The sequence below is a fragment of the Vipera berus genome, assembly GCF_964194415.1.
Source record: "Vipera berus genome assembly, chromosome: 4".
Classification (NCBI taxonomy): domain Eukaryota; kingdom Metazoa; phylum Chordata; class Lepidosauria; order Squamata; family Viperidae; genus Vipera; species Vipera berus.
The window spans coordinates 23,930,191-23,950,549 of record NC_138206.1 but is presented as its reverse complement, the minus strand read 5'-3'; the positions used below and the strand labels follow the sequence as shown (position 1 = coordinate 23,950,549).

The window sequence follows — 20,359 nt, the reverse complement described above, 5'->3', positions numbered from 1 at the left end:
ATAGGTCAGGTGTGAGTCTTCAGTGAGTCTTTTGATGGATCTTGTGATGGGAAGGTTATATCAGGTCACAAGACCCATCACACAAGACCCTCATGCAACACACCCACACCTGAAGCCCTTCTAAACAGAAGAACACCGATACTGTCATCCCCTAAATTCTGCTGAAGATGTTACCTAGCCTGGTAACTAAACATTTGGAAACCAACCCACAAGCTCGGAGAAAGAAGCTTCACCCTCATACTACATCCAAGTTACAAATATTCACCACTATTGCAAAGATACTTTATTTATTATGAAAAGTAAGATTGTTGATCAATCTGTCAGTCCATCCATTTGTCAGTCTTTTTACTGATCCTGGAAACAGTTAACCACACTAAAGCTTCTGGGCAATGCTGTTAACAGTCATGTGCAGTGAAATAGTATTGTGAAGTATAAGTAGGAAAAAAACCCCCACACAATTCAGCTCTACACATTACTGCAATCAATTCACACATTTTTCTTAGCTGTATTTCCCACTGATATCGCCCAAGTTTAATCCAGAAGGTTCAGGCCTTCTGGAATAAACCTGGTGGAATCAGGTTTATTGTGTTTTCCATAATGTTTATATTTCCAATAATGCATAACAATGAGAAGTTGTTGTTTTTTTCAATGACATAAGCCAGTGTTTTTCAAGCTTGGCAACTTTGTGTGGACTTCAAATCCCAGAATTCCCCAGCCAGCATGAAAAACACTAATATAAACGATTGAGAATATTATGGGACATTTTGATGCTTTCTGATCACAGATCACTGTCAATGAAAATAACAAACATTTAATTTAAAATTTCACTTTGCTAAAGACAATAATTTACAAAGGAAAATGATGTTTGCTTTAAAGAGAATGTTGATAAATATTAACAAACTAGTCATGAAAAATAAAAAAGTTTGACAAGAGCTCAAACTCTATGAGGGACTAAATGTAGAAATGTGGAATAGACACAAGAATACTTTCCAAAAGAAATATGAAGCAATATGTATGAGATAATGAATATTTCTCCAAATTTATTTCCATAAGTGTAAGATTAGGTTTGGAAAATTATTTCCATCAAAGCTACACTTGAATGTTTTGATTACAAGTTAATTAATTATAAAATAAAAGAACTTCAAGAATTTCACCTGATACAACATTATAACATTTGCATTTTCTGTGATACCTGCAATATTAAAGAAAAAGAATGTTTCATTTTAATTTCCATATTTTTATTATTTGGGAGATTTTTTCCTAAATTTTGTAAACTACATGGAATACATTATCAAGCTATTAATTGACTTTCAATTGATTGATTATGTACCTTCAAGTACCAAATTAAAGAACAAATTATATTTTGATGGTTAAATATATTTTCTATATTAAGAAAAATTTCTGCAAAGTGTGTGTAATGGGATACAACATAGAATAGATGTTTCAAAATTTACTTTTTATAAATGAAACTTAGTTCTTAATATTGAAAGATTCCATCTGAAAAGCTAAAACCTTCCTAAAACCTGAAGCTTGAAACCTAGATTTTGAAGTTTGAAATAATTTTAAAAAATAAAATATTATAAAAATGTCTGAGAAATAGTATTTGCACTAAGTGGATAAAAATTACTTTTGTAATAAGTTTTGTTCGGATCAGTTTAAAAATTTAGGAATTACTTGATTATAAACTATAGTTTTTATATTTTTGTCTATATGATTTCCACAGGGCATTTTGTCCTTTACCTTCACATGTTTTTTTATAAAATGTTTTACTTTAATTTACTACCTATAATTAATGTAAAACCATGAATTTACTTTGAAATAACTGTAACTGTATTCAAGTTTCCATTTCAAGACAGAGGGTACAGACTTACTGTCGGAAACTTAGTAATGAAAGTTTGATTTAAATTTGAAACAGCGTTTTGTTAATGGGAATGCCTTACTATTTTTGGTGCTGTTTTATTAAACTGTTGCTTCATTTTTATTTATCCTGTCATAGGTATGACTTTTGCTCCAGTTCAGAAAATCCGCTAGTTTTGACATCTGAAAGCACTACAGGAAACAGAATCCAAAGCATTACACAAAGAACAGCTTTAATAGAGGGGAAGAACAAGGTAAGGCACTTTGGAGGGGGAAATTAAACTTTGGGCATCTTTTTTATGAGTTTATTTATTTATTTATTTATTTAGATTTATATACCGCCCTTTCCCGAAGGACTCAGGGCGGTTAAGTTCCTGCTAAGGTTGAATGGTTGTTTATTAGACTATAATGGTGAAAGCCACTGCCAAATTCTAACCTTTATAATCATAATATAATTACTTTTATGAAATAAATCTGACTGATAACACTGTCATGCTGCCATAGCATCCAGCTCAGTACAGAACATGAATCACACTTGTTCAAAATCAGGCCCTCAGTATCTCTGTGTGTATTGTGATAACAATACATAACTGATGCAACATCCTTTGTTGGGTAAACAGGTAGTCCTTGACTTATGACCGGTTGCTTACTTTAAAGTTATGACAGCCTGCCCCCCCCGCGGCAAGGTATTTTATAACCTGATTCTAAAGTTCTGATAGATTTCCCTCCCCACTGTGGTTCTGTTTCAGGTGCTCTGCAACCAACCTCACTTATAGTTGTTTGCAGCATCTTGTGATCACATGACCACAATCTACAAGGTTTTCTGATAACCGGCTCTACAACCATCAGGACTTTTGACTGTAATGGGCAGGCTCCATTACAGTTGTAAATTGGGGATTACATGTATGGCAATAAACCTACTCCAGTCACAACTAAACTTTTGCTTGTATTACGTGACTGTTCACAATGAAGAGGAGAGCTTTGGGAATGTTTAAATTCTCATTTTTATATACTTTTAATATTAAGCCAGACAGAATGTTATGTAGTAAATAGAATAAATGATCAAAAATCCATTTACCACTGTAATCTTTTCTAATAAATGTAAATTCCAAGCCACAACCTCTGAAGCCAATGTATAATTCCCTTGTTTACTGAATAAAGTATTAAGGAATATGATATTTTTAGTGGCCTTCACCCAATGTCTGGTTCTGGTAGCTAAGGAAAATGTTTGCAAGACATTTAACAAAAGAAAAGGCGTGGAAAATGATGTAAATAAAACATGAAATCTTTTCCAGGGTGAAGCAATAGTGAAAAAATATATATTTCATGATTTTACACAGAAGTACAGTGAGGATTAACAAGCAAGTAGATGAGAAATGAGTGTGTGTTTATGACTTGCTGATGGAAGCTGGGAAGCTGGAAGAAAGACAGACAGATATTTTGCCCTTGTAGAGCTTGTACAGAGAACAATATAAATCAACATGAGTTCTTCTTCCCTGTCCATTTTAAATGAGTTTATACAAGCAACCAGGCAAGTTAATTAGAAAAAAGTGATGCTCTTAATGATAGTGATTTCCTAGATAACTAGGGACTGGATTTCAAGATTTGAGAGATATGTCTGATCTGGAGAGAGTGAACTTCCGTTTAAGAATCGCTTTCACAGCATGGGAATCCTTTTTGATGGAGCAAGAAAATGATAATGTATTGCCCTCTCCTTTGGACAGAAGTCTGACATTGGTGAAGCGTAATCCTCAGTGCTGGATTACTGAAATGTTCTTTTTGTGGGGGAGATCTTGAAAATGGTTTGGAAAGTACAAAGAACTGAAAATGTAGCAGTACTGAGATGGTGAATAGTGTTTTCTAAGAAGTGACGTATTGAACAGCTCCTTTGGTTACTAACTGCTTTCTGGACCCAGCTCAAGATATTCACCATGATACAAACGCTTACCTGTCTTGACCTAAAGTATTTGTAGGATTGCCTACCTCCATACACTCCTCTTTCCTAAAAAAGTGCTAGTCAGTAAATCACAGATCTTCTGACACTGGACACCTCGCTTAATTTGTGGGACAGAAAAAGATGAACAGAAAATAGGTCAGCCTGACTAGAAACCTTACTGTAAACCAAAAAGGAGCCAGTTGATTGCTGATTGTCAGTGAAAAGAAATATTGTAAATGTCTCAACCCTTCTGCTCTTCAGAAAGTCATTGAACATTTGCTTATTTGGTTATTTCAACAAGCCTCAGGCTATTTTTGGCTATCCCTCTGGATAAGTAAACATGCTCATGCACATAATTAATAATACTGTTCTGGATTTTAATTTTGGACTATTAGGGGTTAAATATTTGATTTAACTCAAACTGTAAGTATGGAAACTTGCCACTCCAATACTAGGTTGATTGGAATGACCTGGTAAGGAAATGAATAAATAGAAACCTTTCTGGTGTAAGATTAAGAGTCCATTTGCTCATCTTTCTAAATTAAAGGATATTGAGATTACATTGTCTGACCTGAAGATTGTTGTTCCTTCCCCCAGTGTGCACCCTCCGATTTCCAGATATAAGCAATAAAGATTTTTTTTATTGATTTGCACCAAATTTATTAGCAATTTAACCGACTCTCAACAACCTGGGACAAATGGCTAGTGGAGTGAGGTTGTCAGCTAGTGGTCCTCAGTGGAGACTCCTTGCCTCCCTCTGGCAGTGACCCTCTTATTATTGGTTTCTCTATGCATTTAAAATTTGACTTGTTTCTGAGATCCAGAGGAAAGTGCCTGATCCTGTCATTTTTGTTGTTATGCTGTTGTTTGCTGTTTCATTATTTTTTTAGTATTTGTAAGCCTTAATTTTGTACATTGTTTTTTTGTAACGCATAAGTTAATTTATGGCTATCATCATTAACCACCGGGAGGTTTTTGATTGCAGCCAGTATGAGTTCAAATCATCATCAACATGATTATCTGTGCACACTCCCATCCTGTCAAAACTAGGTTCATCTTGCCACATTGAGAACAAGGGGAAATGATTTGTCACAGGCTGAAATAAATAAGCCGCTAGGAGATAACTTGAGTTTAGCTTATCATTCTATAAGACAACAGTTTATTTTATTTATTCAATTTCTATAGCCACTCGACTCAGTGAAGTGACTTTGGGTAAGCTTACAATTCTAAAATTATAAAACAGTTTAAACAATTTAAAAACATTAAAATAATAAAAACATCCACAAAATAAATTTCTGTTGAAAGAACATGTTAAGGAAGGAGTCATAGAGAAAATATATCAATGTGGTTGCTGAGAACTAACAATGTGATGGTACATAATTAATTGAAGAAAGTATTTTAATGTTTTTGTTTGAACAGAGCTACTTTTCAGTTTATATTGCTGCAGTATTAGGACAGGATTTTTCTCATTATAATGGCAAAAGATGGGAAGATTTTGCCCTAATACTTCAGCATCTCATAGATAAGACTACATAGAATTTTCCATTATATTTTTATACTCTTCAGCTGTTTATAGTTGGCCAGGTTAATAATTTTATCAGTGCAATTTTATTCTATGTAGTTACATCTGAACATGAGAGAAACTTATCAAGATAGGAATGCTTAACCATTCCTTATTAATTTGACTGGTTCCATGAAAATATTTTTGTTTTCTTAATTTTGAAACTTTCTGAGATCCTTTAGTAGGGAAAAGTTAGAAAATCAGGATTAAAAAAGTTTCCTTGTTCAAAGCTTAAAATAGAGGCAACACTAATTTAAACATTTTCATGCAAGTTGCAGAAAATTATTTCTGTGACTCTTAGTCCCTGTCTGAAGGTTATTTATGTGGGATATAAAATATATAAAATGTATCCCTTCCTATCGCTGCTGATTAGATAGGAGAGTTACAGGCTGATCTGTAAAGACTATTTCAATCCTTGCATGTTAAAACATCATATTTAATGTGAGTTACAAGATATGTTATAAAAATGACATTAATCTTGGGAAGAAATATCTATGACACCCAGTGCTTTTTTTGTAAAAGAAAAAGGTGCCGGAACTCACACATGTCATACAACCCGCCTTGCCTAACCTACAAGGTTCCATCCAAAAAAGGTGCCGGAACTTCGTTCTGAGCATTCTATGACAAAAAAGCCCTGATGATACCTCAGTTCAGTTCAAGAAGAAATATCTGACCTTGACGAGTATAAATCACTAGGACCTGACAGATTACATCCCAGAGTTCTGAAGGATCTGGCAGATGTTATCTCAGAACCATTACACCATTATCTTTCATAACACATTACACATTATCTTTCATAAATCCTGCAGCACCAGGGAAGTAGCCAAGGATTGGAAAAGTGCTGATATGGTTCCCATCCTCAAGAAAGGGGGGAAAAACGGAACCAGAAAACTACAGACCAATCAGTTTAACATCAATACCTGGGAAGATCCTAGGAAAGATAATCAAAAAACAGATCTGCAAACAACTAGAAGCAAATAAATTTGTAACTAGTAGCCAGTACGGGTTCATTAAAAAGAGATCATGCCAAACCAATCTTATTTCATTCTTCGATAAAGTGACTAAACTAGTAGACCAGCGAAATGCTGTGGACATAGTATACTTAGATTTCAGTAAGGCATTTGATAAAGTAGACCACAACTTACTCCTTGGTAAGCTAGAAAAAGGTGGAATAGACAACATCACCACCAGATGGATCTATAGCTGGCTGGCAAACCAAACTAAACAAGTAGTCCTCAATGACACCACATCCACATGGAGAGAAGAAAGCAGTGGGGTACCACAAGGTTCCATCTTATCTTCATAAATGACTTAGATGAGGGAATTGAAGGGGAACTCATCAAATTTGCATATGACACCAAACTGAGTAGCCAACACCCAGAAGACAAACTCAGGATTCCAAAAAGATCTCAACAAACTTGAACAATCCAACAAAATGAGTTTCAATGTGGAGAAAAGCAAAGTTTTACATTTAGGCAGGGAAAATCAAAGGTATAAGTATAGATTAGGTGAGACCTGGCTTAAAAACAGTAACTGTGAGAGGAAGCAACCTAGAATTAAGGAGAAACATCCTGATAGTGGGGACAATTAACCAGTGGAACACCTTGCCTCCTGAAATCGGGGGGGGGGGAGGGCGCTCCATCACTGGAGGTTTTTAAGAAGAGAGTAGACAGTCACTTATCTGAGATGGAATAGGTTCTCCTGCTTGAGCAGGGGGCTGGACTAGAAGATCTCCAAGGTCCCTTCCAGTTCCTATTCTATTCTATTCTATTCTATTCTATTCTATTCTATTCTATTCTATTCTATTCTATTCTATTCTATTCTATTCTATTCTATTCTATTCTATTCTATTCTATTCATTATTTGTTTGTTTATTATAAAAATCTTCCCACATTGTTATTACACTTGTGTAGGCAAGAATCAGTGTTATTTATATATGTGTTACTTGGATGGCTGTGAATACTTTGTCTTCTTGGGGCAAAGAATACTATGCATATGAATACTATGCAGTTGAAACCTGTTTTGTTTAATTATCAGCTTTTCTTTATACAAAAGGTGTTATTAAAAAAAATCAGAGGAAAGAGAGTGGTTACATAGAGATTATCTATTATCTTTGGCATCCAAACACCAGTTGGAAAATATTGGTGACTAATGAAATATTTTTTTAGGATGTATTGTAAAATGTCGGCAGGCTGCTGTTGATGATGGTAGGGAAGAAGGCTAAAGCATCAGACAAAAGTGTGGTTTGTTTATGAATGTGATGTTTGGGTAAAACAATGACAGCTTCCATTGTTGGCTGTTTCCCTCTTATTAATCACAGCAAAGTTAAAATTTGCTTTGTAAGCAGATCTTCAGAGCAAAAGTGAGACAACTCATTAAGGGAATATCTAGATCATCAGTATGAAGTGTATTTCGTGCACTTTAGTGCATTTTAGTCTTTGCAAATTATCAAAATCACACCATGATTTATTTTCCCAGAACCGTTTACCCTCAGTGGCTTCATTTTTCAGACATGTGTTTCTTCTCCAGAATCTTCTTTATCTCTGAACATGCACTAATTGTAAGCATTGGACATAATTTTCAACATGGATATGTGTGCCAAAAATAGATTCTATTTTGCTTAATCTCAATGCCAAACTTCTTATTGTTATTTTTTAACTTGTCACAGGCAAAGTAATTGCCTTGCAACTGTATTTAGTATTTAAGTTTTTATGTAAGTAAGAAAGGCAAGAAACTCTTCTTTATCTTAGCTGCTTCTTCATTCTCCAAATGGAAGCCAGATTTTCCTGGAAATTTCCTGGTCAATTTTTCTCTCTGACTCAGGGCCTTCGTTGTACCAGACCTCATTTGCTGCAGCCTCTTAAGCATGAGATAAAACAAACATCCTAATTTAAAATATTCAAAATGCAATTACTATGATAAAATAAAACTCTCTTGGGAAAACTGCTTTCCTCTTAATTGTCCAATTACTACCATAGGCTTTTTCTGCAATGAAATTTGCATTTGATTGAATGTGTTGTAATTGAACCAAGTGCTGAAATTGTTTACACTCTTCTGAAGAGAGGGGAGAAAATCACGTTTTATATATCTTATTTTTTGTTTACTTTTTATCATTGTGCACTATTCCATTACTTTTATCTTTGTACACTATTTGTAAGCTTTAATAACATTATTTAAAAAAAATTGAATTACATTAGAGATATTGTTTAGCTGGATCTGTGAAAAACAGTTCAAATGTATAAGTATAAAATTATTGTTCTTTCACAGACTGCTAGCATCTTGGTTGTGGCTGAATCCAGAACATCTGGAATCTACAGCTGCATAGCATCCAATAAAGCGGGAAAGGACAAAAGAGACATCAGTTATTTTATAACAGGTGAAGTACATTTCATGCTCCAATAATTCGTATGACATTTAGTATATTGGGTTGTTTTTTTGCCATTTTGTGATTAATGAATTGCTATGACAGATGTGACAACTAAATTTAATATTATTTAAGTGCTAATGTTTTGGCTTGTAAATCTAATCAACAGCTAATATAATCAGGCATCCCTCTTAAATGCAATTATCAAAGAAGTTGCTTTGAATGGAGGAAAAGTAAGCCATGGGACCCTCTGGTCCTGCCAAGAAAGGAAAGCTTTTTAAATCAGTTTCAGACTCAAGTAGGTCTTGCTATGGGCTTAAAAAAAGTATGGTATGAGAAAAGCATCTGTGTGAAATTGTTCAAGCTTAAGCTAGTGCAATTAGCTAGCATTTTCTCCTCCCAATCAGCTGAAGAAGAAAAAAACAACTAAATGTTCAGATTTACTAGGGAACAAGAAGAACAACAACAAAAAAATATCTTTAAACTAATGCCAATTCAAAATGCTGATGGCTGTGAACAAAAGGCCAGGATGCTAAAAAGGATTTCCTCTCAGTGTATTCAAAATAGATATTTTGGGGCTAGACTGATTGCTAGAGGTCTGTTAGCTTTTCAACAACTTTTAAGTTTGTTTTCATTTTATGTCTGGTAAAACCAGAGAGAATGCTAAGGTGGGGACAGGAACATAGGGGGGAGCAGTTAAAAAGGCCATTCTCTTTTGAGACTTTGCTACCGTGTACTGTCAATTAATTAGATTGAAATCTAATTGAACTCAAAGATAGGGCACAATTGGCCTTTCCCAATTTTGCACCACATTTGTGAGGAGAAATGCTGGGTGAATATTTTCTATCCATATTCTATATTTTCTATTGTCCCTTAATTTTTTTAAAAGATGGAGTTCTTCTTGGTTGATAGCAGTTGTTTTGCTATAATAAAACACAGAGGGGCCCCTAGGATTTAATGGAAAGCAAAAATCCAAGATTTCCATTTGCTGGAGAAATATTGTGCAATGTATGAAAGACAAGATATTGAGCCAATCGTTTGGCCGCTTTGTAATTAAGTAGAGGCAAAGACACTATGTGCTGTTCATAAGAAGTTCTCCAAATTCCTTTCTTCTTTCAGGGTATATCGAAAGCAAATCCTCTTTCAGCAGAATGAACAAGAAATTATAGTTGTAGAAAAAAATGTGGAGAGGTTTGTTTTTTTTGCTAGCTATTAGTCAAAATGCAGGGTATCTAACCAAGATGATAGGCTCCACCTGATGAGGGTTGATTAGAGATCAGTGTGGATCCCTGAATTACTCTTTTAACTAGTTTGATTATGAATTTGATGTAGAAAAATCTTCTTTATTAATTCCATTAATTATCTCCTCTAGAAAGAAACAGAACTATTCAAAGGAGCAGACAAAATAGAAAAAGACATCAATTGACCACAACTTAGTGCTGTTTTAATATTTTTTCTGTGATTAGGGGGTCCCCACCCCACCCCCGGTTGTCTGCTCAAATTAGCCTTCATGAATCTGAAGCCTTTGTTTTAAGCAGATTTCACTTTAGGGACTTCATAATAATCAAAATCACCATGGCTTTCTTAGCTATCTCTGAATGTCGAATGGCTCATTCTCTATCTTCCACAGACTCCACCCGATCACTCTGATCCTTCCCCTATTTGTTGGGCTGTTTTGCTGGCACGCAGCAGGGCCCTGGGTGGGTTTGCAATTACTGAGGGTGAGACAGGAACAGTGTAGCCTTATCTCCCGGCAGACCAGTGTCACTAAATGCATTTTGAGATTCCTGATGGTGCTTGGCAAAGATAAACAAAATCTTCCATCAGGAAACCTGGGAGCAATTTCCACAGGAAGTTTCAAATCACTAAAGTAAATATAACTTTTTTACATTATTCCAGCCACTCACTATTCAACTAGTCTCAGATTTTATTACTGTGAGGTGCTAAAAAAAAGTATTTTTTTAGTAAATGCATATTAAAATGCATTTTTCTCTCCTTTCTTTCTCACAAAATTAAATTGTTTATTATGCCTATTTCGTATTCAGCATTTTAAATGATGTAATATATCATTTCAAAAAATTACATTATCAAATGCATAATGTGCAAATGAATACTCACCAAATATCACTCTGTGTTTCATCCAGTTTATTTCTGTGAAAATATTCCATGCATCATAAAAAAAATTTCCAATTATGTCCTCCATTCACTCAATAATCACACCCACCACCATTTAATTTCAGCTCCAGGAAGGATACTTGGACTATGTCCTAGAAATTGTATCTTTTTTCAGATTTCCTATGAACTAAAAGAGTGCTTTGGTTTTTGACAGATATACCAAATGGATTCTCTGTTAACTTGAAGAAAGCACCTGTTGAAGGACAAACGCTGGTGTTGTCATGTCTAGCCAACAAATACCTATACAAAGACCTCACATGGCTTTTACCAAGGACAGCTAACAACCAAACAAGAATTAAAAAAGCCATTGTGAAGGAATATTCCATGGAGCTCCCTCTCATCATCAAGAACATTTCGCTTGAACATTCAGGCACCTACGTCTGCCGAGCAAGAAACCTATATACTGGCAAAGATGTGCTTCAAGAGAAAAACGTTACCATCAGAGGTGAGCGCTGTAACAAAAAGGCTGTTTTCTCACGGATCCGCAAATTTAAGAGCGCAAGGAATGATTGTACAACACAACACAATGTAAGCCAATAAAGGACTAACTAAAAAGTGACACTTCACTGATATAATCTTGATTGACCACTACTGTACACTTCCAAATATGGAGGAGGAGTAACAATGCCAAAAAAAAGAAAGAAAAGAGAAAGGCCTCCACCCCAAAGTAAACAAAAATAAAAACCTGTCCCTAAGCCTGGGCTTCCAATTTGGCTCAGAAAGTCCTATTCTACTTTGACAAAGATGTGGAAGTTGGAATTTGGGAGAGTTCCCCACCCCCTGCATTGCATTTTGTGTGTTATGTTGTATTGTTCTTTGCAGTCTCCCACCAAGTGCTAATGAAAAACTTTGGAACCAGCCTGTCTTCGGCTTTGATATTCAACCTCCTCCCAAGTGTCAAAGCTGCATAAACTGAAAACTTTTTTTTTTTAAAAATAGAAAGACTGCTGCCTTTGGTCAACATTGGACGCTTTATAAGTTAACTTTGGTGCAGAATAAGCACAGCTCAGTTTGAGAGATTGACTGGACTATGGTATTATTTACTTTAATCTGCTCTTTGTGGATTTATAAATATTGCCTGCTGAGCAAGTTCTTATGCTTATTTATTTGAATTCATTTTTCTACCTTAAATACACTCATTTTTTAAAAAACTTTTCTCAGGGAAAGCTCTGAGGAGGATCTAAAATGAAAAATAACATGTTGAAATTAGGCATGGTTTGCATCAATTAAACTATTTAAATCCATCAAAATTGGACCCATTTTCTTTGAGTAAATAGATTGTGGGAGATTTCCATTGGGTCTCCCTTTGCTTTCCTTTCAAATAAATCACAATACTATGTTAAACATGTGTTGACATGAATGGGAAAAATCTTCATTGACATTAAATGAAGAAATATGTAACTGTTAAAACTAACTTAATAAAGAGAACTACCACATTTACCCTTACTAATAAGGTTTCAATCATCACAGCAAATATTTAATGTATTTAAAGTTAAGGCTACTAGTATATGTATGTATCTGTGTATGTACAGTATGTATGTGTATGAAACACACACACGTACGTATTGACACAGACACACAGACACACAGACACACATCATTTCTTTTTCATTTTCAAATGGTAATAAGATTTCTAAAATGACTAAACTACTGATAGAGAATTAAAAACAATCTATCGTTACTTTTAAATGTTTCTTGTCAGTCTCTTTTGTGATTTTATTTCAAGATTTCCTTTGTAATATAAAATCTGTATAAGAAAGAATCTACTATTTTGAATAGATCTGATAATTTTATTTTTTTACAATGTGTACCTATTATGTTTTGGATGGGTGTTCGTTTATGATTAATTATTATATAGAAATTTTAGCCAAACATGTGGGAATGACAATAGCAAGAGCAAAAATGGAAACAAACCTGCTTTTGCAATGAAAATGGAGGGAGGGGGGCTGTCAACATGATGGTTTCTTATGCCTGAGAACTCACCCACCCATTTCCTTCTTTAAGGTAGCAGGACCGTGTCTCACAGCCAAGCTGGCCGTTCACGTGGGAATTGCTTTTGTCAAGTGGTTGGGGTAAACAATAGCATTTCCCCATCATACCAGTTTTGTAAAGTCCAAAACGGGATGAAAACAATTAGCTACCTGGAAGTTGTCAGAGTGAAGGAAAGAATAGTGGTTCCTCTTTTGAAATTTTGCCTATATCCTACCTTTTATAAAGCCATTTTTTCAGCATTATCCAGAAACTATTTATGTTCCTGTAAAAGAGGACTTGGTATCTATTTTTACTATGATGAAAGCCAATCTTATTCCTGGTAACTGCATGACAGCTTATTTTACTGCATTCTAGAGGAGGAAAAACGAAAAAAAGAAAGAGCAGCTCTAACAAGATTGTGAATTTTTTTAGATGGGGGTCCTCAAAGACAAATTTGCAGAAACCTGAAAATTAGAGTTTAGGGGATTGCATAAAGAACATCTTTAGCTCTAGCAGAGCTAAAGAATAGAGTAGAGAATAAGTGCAGAGAGTAAGATTCAATCCACCCAAAAAACTGATTTTAGACCAGTTAACAAGATGAATTGAAAAGCAGGCACATAAGCTTATTTTATAAGGTTAGAGCTTAATACTTAATACCGACTTAAGCTATGATTTCAAAAATGCTCCATAGAACATCATAGACATAGGAAGGGATACTGTTTCTGTTTTTTGGAGATGGGAAATTTATAAAAATAGCTATGAATTACAATGGTAGCTACATATTTTTCCTGCATTGTTGTTTATGTTGAAGTTTATGATACAGTACAATCTCTGTATTCCACAGTGATGCCACCGAAGGCAAAGGGTTTAGACAAGCCTCTTTTAAATTCCCCCCACTCCCCATGATCAGTACTAAATCATGCACGTGTACTGGAACATACAAATTTTGTCTTCTCTGAATGATTTAGCATTGCATATATGATTGGGCAAACTCTGCATGTTAAACTTCAAATGTGTTTTTTACTTATTTAAAATGGAGCTGATCATATGTCACTTCATAATGCAATATTAAAAAATAATTTTAAAAAATACAAAAAAGATGGGAGGGCAGAAATTTTTAACATAAAATAGCATTTTATTTGTTGACCATGTTTACGGGGAGAGAATTTCTTTTTTGTGTCAGGGTTAATTATTTTTTCTCTGTCTGGCTACTGAAGTCATGGGATCAACCGTACTATTGTAACAGAGGACTTTGTACCATGCCTGAGTTCCCTTCATGTTTCTGGGATCAAAGAAGCTATAGTTTACTAGTAATTTCTTTAGTGAAGAAGAAGTTCATTTTTGACTGTGTATAGAATAGCCAGATTGGTTGCAATTGAAATCAAAGAAAGATTGGTGCTAAAGTCAAGGGAAAATAGCTAGGCTATTCTAAAGATCTTTTGGAAAATTCCTAAACTTAAAATCAGAAAATGTACATGTAACAATCAGGAAAACACCAAATTCTTGCTTTAACCAATTATTTAAAAACTAGCTAGTTATGGAAACAGCCTTACTAAAAGTATATATGAAGAGTGATGCAACCTAATTTAAAGTAAAGAATTGTTTCTTGATATGTGTATGGCTACAAACAAATTAAACTTAATCAAAAAAGTATCTAGATTGTGTGACTCTTTTTTCTAACTCATGCTACTTGCCTCTATTGCACTGTTCTGTATAGTAATCCTATGGAATACAAAATTCATATATGTGGCAAAATTCATATCCTTTTGTAATGGACATATTTTCCAAACATGATTTTATATACAGTTAATGGAATAAATAAAAAAAATATAATAATTGAAAATATTTCCAGGTGCATCACTGGTAATTAGGAGACAATAGATAAAATGCAAACTCCTTTATTTTTTCATATTTAACTAGTATAACAAAATAATTCAATAGCTTGTACACCAATCACCTTTCATAGAAATAAAAATAGAAGATACCATTCAGTATTTTTACTATACTGTTCAGAAGGTCTTCAGCATTTAAAGATATGCTATGCAAACAAACTATTGTATGTTTAAAGAAACTGCTGGCTGGTTACATAGCAACAATCAGTTCATAGTTTAATGGATCCTCTGTAGAGAAATAGAGATCTTGTTCAAGTAACAGAGGTCATTTTAAGAAGCCACATTTTTAATATATGTTTTCAATGTTTTTTGTGAATAAGTAGTAAATAAAACTTTTAAGAGAGTATACAGATATGATTCTCATAAATACTTGGTTTGCTGTAATTAGTGACAGAATAACCTATCGGCTCTTGGTAGGAGTCTGAATCTCCTACAAAAAGAGGAAGTATCCATTGTAAGAACAGCTCAGATACTGACCTTGATCCCATCACATTGGAACATAACATTGTCAACATTGTCAACAGTCTGAGAAACATTTTAGTCTACCAACAAGCATTCCTCATTGTTACACTAAAAACTCTATTTGAAAGTTTTGTAACAGGAGCATTTGTAGAGGTAGCCAAAATGACACTTCAGAGCATTTCTTATTTTTTTATTTTTCTGTTGCATTTTTCAGAAATGATCTACTTGTATGCAAAGAGTATGCAGGATCATACAAAGATGAAGAATAGGAATAGGGTTTCCGAGTTTTATGGTTTTGTGTCAGAACAAGAATATCCAAAGCTGCCTGAAACTACATGATAATTGAAATGTTGAATCATTTAGTGCAGGCATGTCAAACTGCCGGCCTGCAAGCCGGATGCGTCACCCCATTGCTGACAATGGGGAAAAAGTCATGATATATCACACGATGTCATGTGATGTCATGCGTTTAACATGCCTGATTTAGTGTGGCTGCTGGTTAAAACATCCTATATGGTGATCAATGACAATTCATTCAAAGAAGCAAATTTAACTCTATAGAGATTATATTAGCATTGGACAGCCATCTGTTTGAAATGGTTTTCCTGCTTGAGCAGGGGGTTGGACTAGAAGACCTCCATGGTCCTTCCAATTCTGTTATTGTTATTCTGCATACATCAGGTATTATATTTGATATATGTATATATATATATATATATACATATATATATATATATATATATATATATATATATATATATATATATATATATATATATATATATGTATGTATGTATATATATATGTATGTATATATATATGTATGTATATATATATGTAGATATATATATATATACAGTATATATATATATATATATATATATATATATATATATATATATATATATATATATATATATATATATATATATATATATAAACTTGAATTATATGCCACATGCACACATAGAAACCACATGCCACATGCATGCATAGAAACATATGATAGGTTTTTTTATCCACCTATCAAGTCTTTCCCAAGATAGGCAGATATTGTTTGATGCTGTTAAAGGTATCATCCCAGGGTGTTAGCTATTCCATGTAAAGCTGATTTTAGTATTATTATTGGATCAGTTGTACAATCCACAACTTATAAAAATCATTCACAACCCTTTATAAGATCATCACACTTCACCTGGCATACAAATGTGTTACACAGTAATTAGCAATATGATTGCACTGACAGTATTAATAGTATAGTGTTGCATTTCCGATTATTATGCATTTCTTTCACTTCCATTATTAATCTTCTATTTTTTTCTGGAGAATTTACTGTTAAATTGGTGTAAAACACTTGCCAAATCTTACAGCTATGCTCATTTGTCTAGTGCTTTTTATTCCTATTAATAAATGATTACAAGTGAAAGAAAATGCATTTAGGCATCCTATCCTATCCTATCCTATCCTATCCTATCCTATCCTATCCTATCCTATCCTATCCTATCCTATCCTATCCTATCCTATCCTATCCTATCCTAATCTATCCTAAAAATACAGTCCTAACCTATGCATGAATATTTAGAGATAATATCGTATCTTTCAGTGGAATATATTATGTGGTCATGGAAAAATATTGAATCTAGCATGAGCATGCAGTTTGATTACACTTGCATTCTCCGTTCTATACTTCTCATTTTCTTCTACTAATATGGGAATGGTGCTTTTCTACAAAAAATCTGAGATACTTGTATAAGCATGTAGAAGGCAAACTGGAAAACAGCCACAATGTAGAACAGGCAATTGGAATAAAAAGAACATGATGCCATGGCACTAGGAATGTACTAATTGATTTGTTAATATGTTTTGTAGCTCAGGAAGCCCCATATCTCCTTCGGAATGTCACTGATCAGGTGGTCAACACCAGCCACTCTCTTAAACTGCAGTGTTCTGTACATGGTGTGCCAGAGCCCCAGGTATCATGGTATAAAAACAACAAACAGATACATCAAGAATCAGGTGAGTGCAGCACCCATTGATTTCTGTTTCTACATAAGACTCCTTGCATTTTTTTTGCCTCACATGAAATAGTATAACTAACATTTCCTGCAATATTGAGCTATAGATTACAAGTGGAACTGCTTCTAAATCAATTCAGAAACCTCTTCTTCATTAGCCTATCCTTGACTCAAAGTTTAGCTTAGTCTTTTTTTCAGATTCTAGTTTTCCTGGATGTGTGTATGTGAGAGAGGGAGAGGGAGATGGAAATGGAGGGAGATAATATGCCAACATAATATATATTTCAAGTATTTACTAACTTGAACCCTTCTTAAATTGTACCCTTGTGCTGGAATATTCACATAAATATTCATGGCTTTGCTCCAATATAATGTAAAGTTCTTAGAACATAGCCCAAGAAAGAAAAGAGTGCAAAACCTTTGTCACTTCAATCATGTTTGTTAAACATGTTTTTGCATAGAAACATACCTAGAGGAGAAAAAAATCAATCATAAACTCTAAATAAATGCTTGGAATCCACTTCCAAATAATTTTGTTGGCTAAAGTCTTTCCCCAATGCCATTTTTCATAACTTTCAATCAGGTGCCCAAAATCTACTTAATAGCCACCTGTCATCAAAAGTCATCAACTACTTTCATTATTGTTCATGGAATACACATATTTCATTATTAATTATACCAAAGAACACGATTCGCATTAATATTTGCATGCATATTTAACATAATGATCAATCTGGTTTTATACTTCACTGTGTAAAGACCCACACTTGGACATGCACCGGAGATAAGGGATAATAACTAATTCAACCTGATTAGAACTCAGTACAAGGGATACAGTACCATTATTACCTTAAGGACAAGCCTATGTCAAACCTATAATATTTACATTTCAAGCATCCAAGAACATTTATCAGGAGACATCTGCTTCTCATCCTGGGAAATTTATTTGTGCTGATTTCTCTAAAATTATATTTAATGGATAGAAATAATTGTTGGCAGGGATGATGTCAAAGTCCTCACACATAAATGGACTGATGGTTGTTTTCTAGTTCAGAAATACCCTCCATGGAAGATCATCTTTTAGTTTCAGAGCTTCACACTTGTCAGCCATGTATTTCCTTTGTAGAAAAAAGGGAAGGAATCCCATCGCTTTTTGTTTTGAAAAGAGGGGCCCACATTAATCTTAATTGTCCTTTCCAGCTCACATAATTGCTTGTGATAACATCAATTACTTCCATATCACAAGAAAACATTACAATGTCTTTGTTTTGCAGGGCATATCACAACTTCGGGACTGGTTTATAACTCCAACATCCATGATAATAGGATTTTTTTTTATGTTTATGATCTACTCATTTTGAATTTTTCCAATTTGCAGGTATAATATTAGGGCCAGGAAATCAGAGTCTGTTGATTGAAAGAGTGCAAGAAAGTGATGCTGGATCTTATCAATGTATAGCCACTAATCTGAAAGGAATGGTGAAAAGTTCGGTCTATGTTACAATACAAGGTAACAAAGCCTTAAACCATGATTTCTATTGCTTGATTTTTGCTGTTTGATTTCCCTGAAATTCCAAACTGATTTCCATACAGGAGATCTCGTTCTTCATAGAAAAGCAGGTAAGGAGCATCTTATCTAGGACATGCTGCTTTTATTTCTGTTGAATAAAGCTTTAGCAAAGGAAATGCACTAGGTCAACAGGACAGCTAACGGAAACACTTAATCAGAATGTGTTTATATTGACCTGAAAATAAGTTTTGTTGCATTCCAACAAACAAGAGTCAGAATAGAAGGGGTATGTATATTTAGCCTCATTGCTTGCTTCACTTCCTGTTCCAGAGTATAAACTGAGTGACCTATTTGATTCATCCTAGAGTTATTTTCTGTTTTCTTCTTTCTTTCATTCATTAAAACTAGTAATCTGTATGCTTTTGTTTGAGAATTGTGGCTTCCGAGTAGTCTGACAGGTCCAATACATGGTGCTGTTTACCACCCCACATGGTACAGGACCAGACTATTTGTGGGATTGTCTGTCCACCCTTATTTTTATCTACCACACTGGGTCTATCAGGAAGGCCATGCTCCAAATCCCATCCAGCAAATCATGCCAACTTCTTGGACTCCAAAATCATATCTTGTGGATCCCAGTGATGGGGAACACCTGACTCTGTTAGCCTTTTTTAAAGGTTGGTTTCCCCAGGCGTCTGGGCTAGGAAATTAGGTATTATTGCTTATTGTTTTAGGGGTTACTGTTTAACCAGATAGCTTATTCTACAGTTTTAACATTTGCACGCTGTCCAGAATCACTGTTGGAAGATGGGTGGTTCTAGACATCATAAAAATAAATAAATGTCCGTCCCATCTTATCAGAAAATTAAAAAAAAAATTAGGCGGGAACGTTTGAATGGTTGATTGTGCTAGGATATGTCAACAACTTTATAATTATTTTATCCTGTCCATTTGAGATAGTTAGACAGCAGGAACTATGCTCCCGCTTTTTAACAGTTTGGAAGAAAACTGTTTTCTGGATTTGTTTTATTATTAGTTGAATAGTTTCCCAAATGTTGGAATATTTTATATATCTCTATCTCTATCTACAAACACACAAACGCACCTCTCAATGGAAGATAACAGCATTCCATGTGCCTTTGGCCACATGACACTGGAAAATGTCTTCAGACCATGCTGGCTTCCTTGGTCAAGAAATAGATAAGCACCATGCCCTAGAGTCAGACCCGACTGGAAGGGGAAACCTTTACCATTTCTCTCTCTCTCTCTCTCTCTCCCTCATCTATCTATCTAATCTATGAGTATTTCCTTTCTAACTTGGTGTTGCTACTCTTGAAGTTATTCGTCGCTCCAGTAACTTAAGTATAGTGCAGTCCTGTGTTTTGAGTCTAATCAGGTCATATAAACAAGCATATTATAAGCTAATGAATTATCTATGTGACTGCCAAGCCAGTACATATATTTTATAGGGAGGAATAAGACCAGGAACTTCAATGAGATCGTATCAATGAATTGTCCCCATGTTTGACAGATTTATAAAAAAAACAACCCAACAGTTTGTGATTCAGAGAGGAAGGAAACCGTCTGTTCTTTTTATTTCCTTAAAAAAATAGTAC

General features: G+C 34.4%; 1 protein-coding gene across 1 annotated transcript in view; it reads left to right on the top strand.

Annotated features, from left to right (window-relative positions):
• Positions 1-20,359, top strand: part of FLT1 (fms related receptor tyrosine kinase 1) — a gene marked incomplete at its 3' end in the record, with an annotated part of 119,191 nt that overhangs the window by 56,862 nt on the left and 41,970 nt on the right. Inside the window, exons 11-15 of the mRNA XM_081326777.1 lie at positions 1,997-2,111; positions 8,622-8,730; positions 11,048-11,338; positions 17,088-17,234; positions 18,612-18,743. Of these exons, the coding sequence (XP_081182903.1) occupies positions 1,997-2,111; positions 8,622-8,730; positions 11,048-11,338; positions 17,088-17,234; positions 18,612-18,743 (794 nt within the window). The remainder of the gene's footprint in view (positions 1-1,996; positions 2,112-8,621; positions 8,731-11,047; positions 11,339-17,087; positions 17,235-18,611; positions 18,744-20,359) is intronic.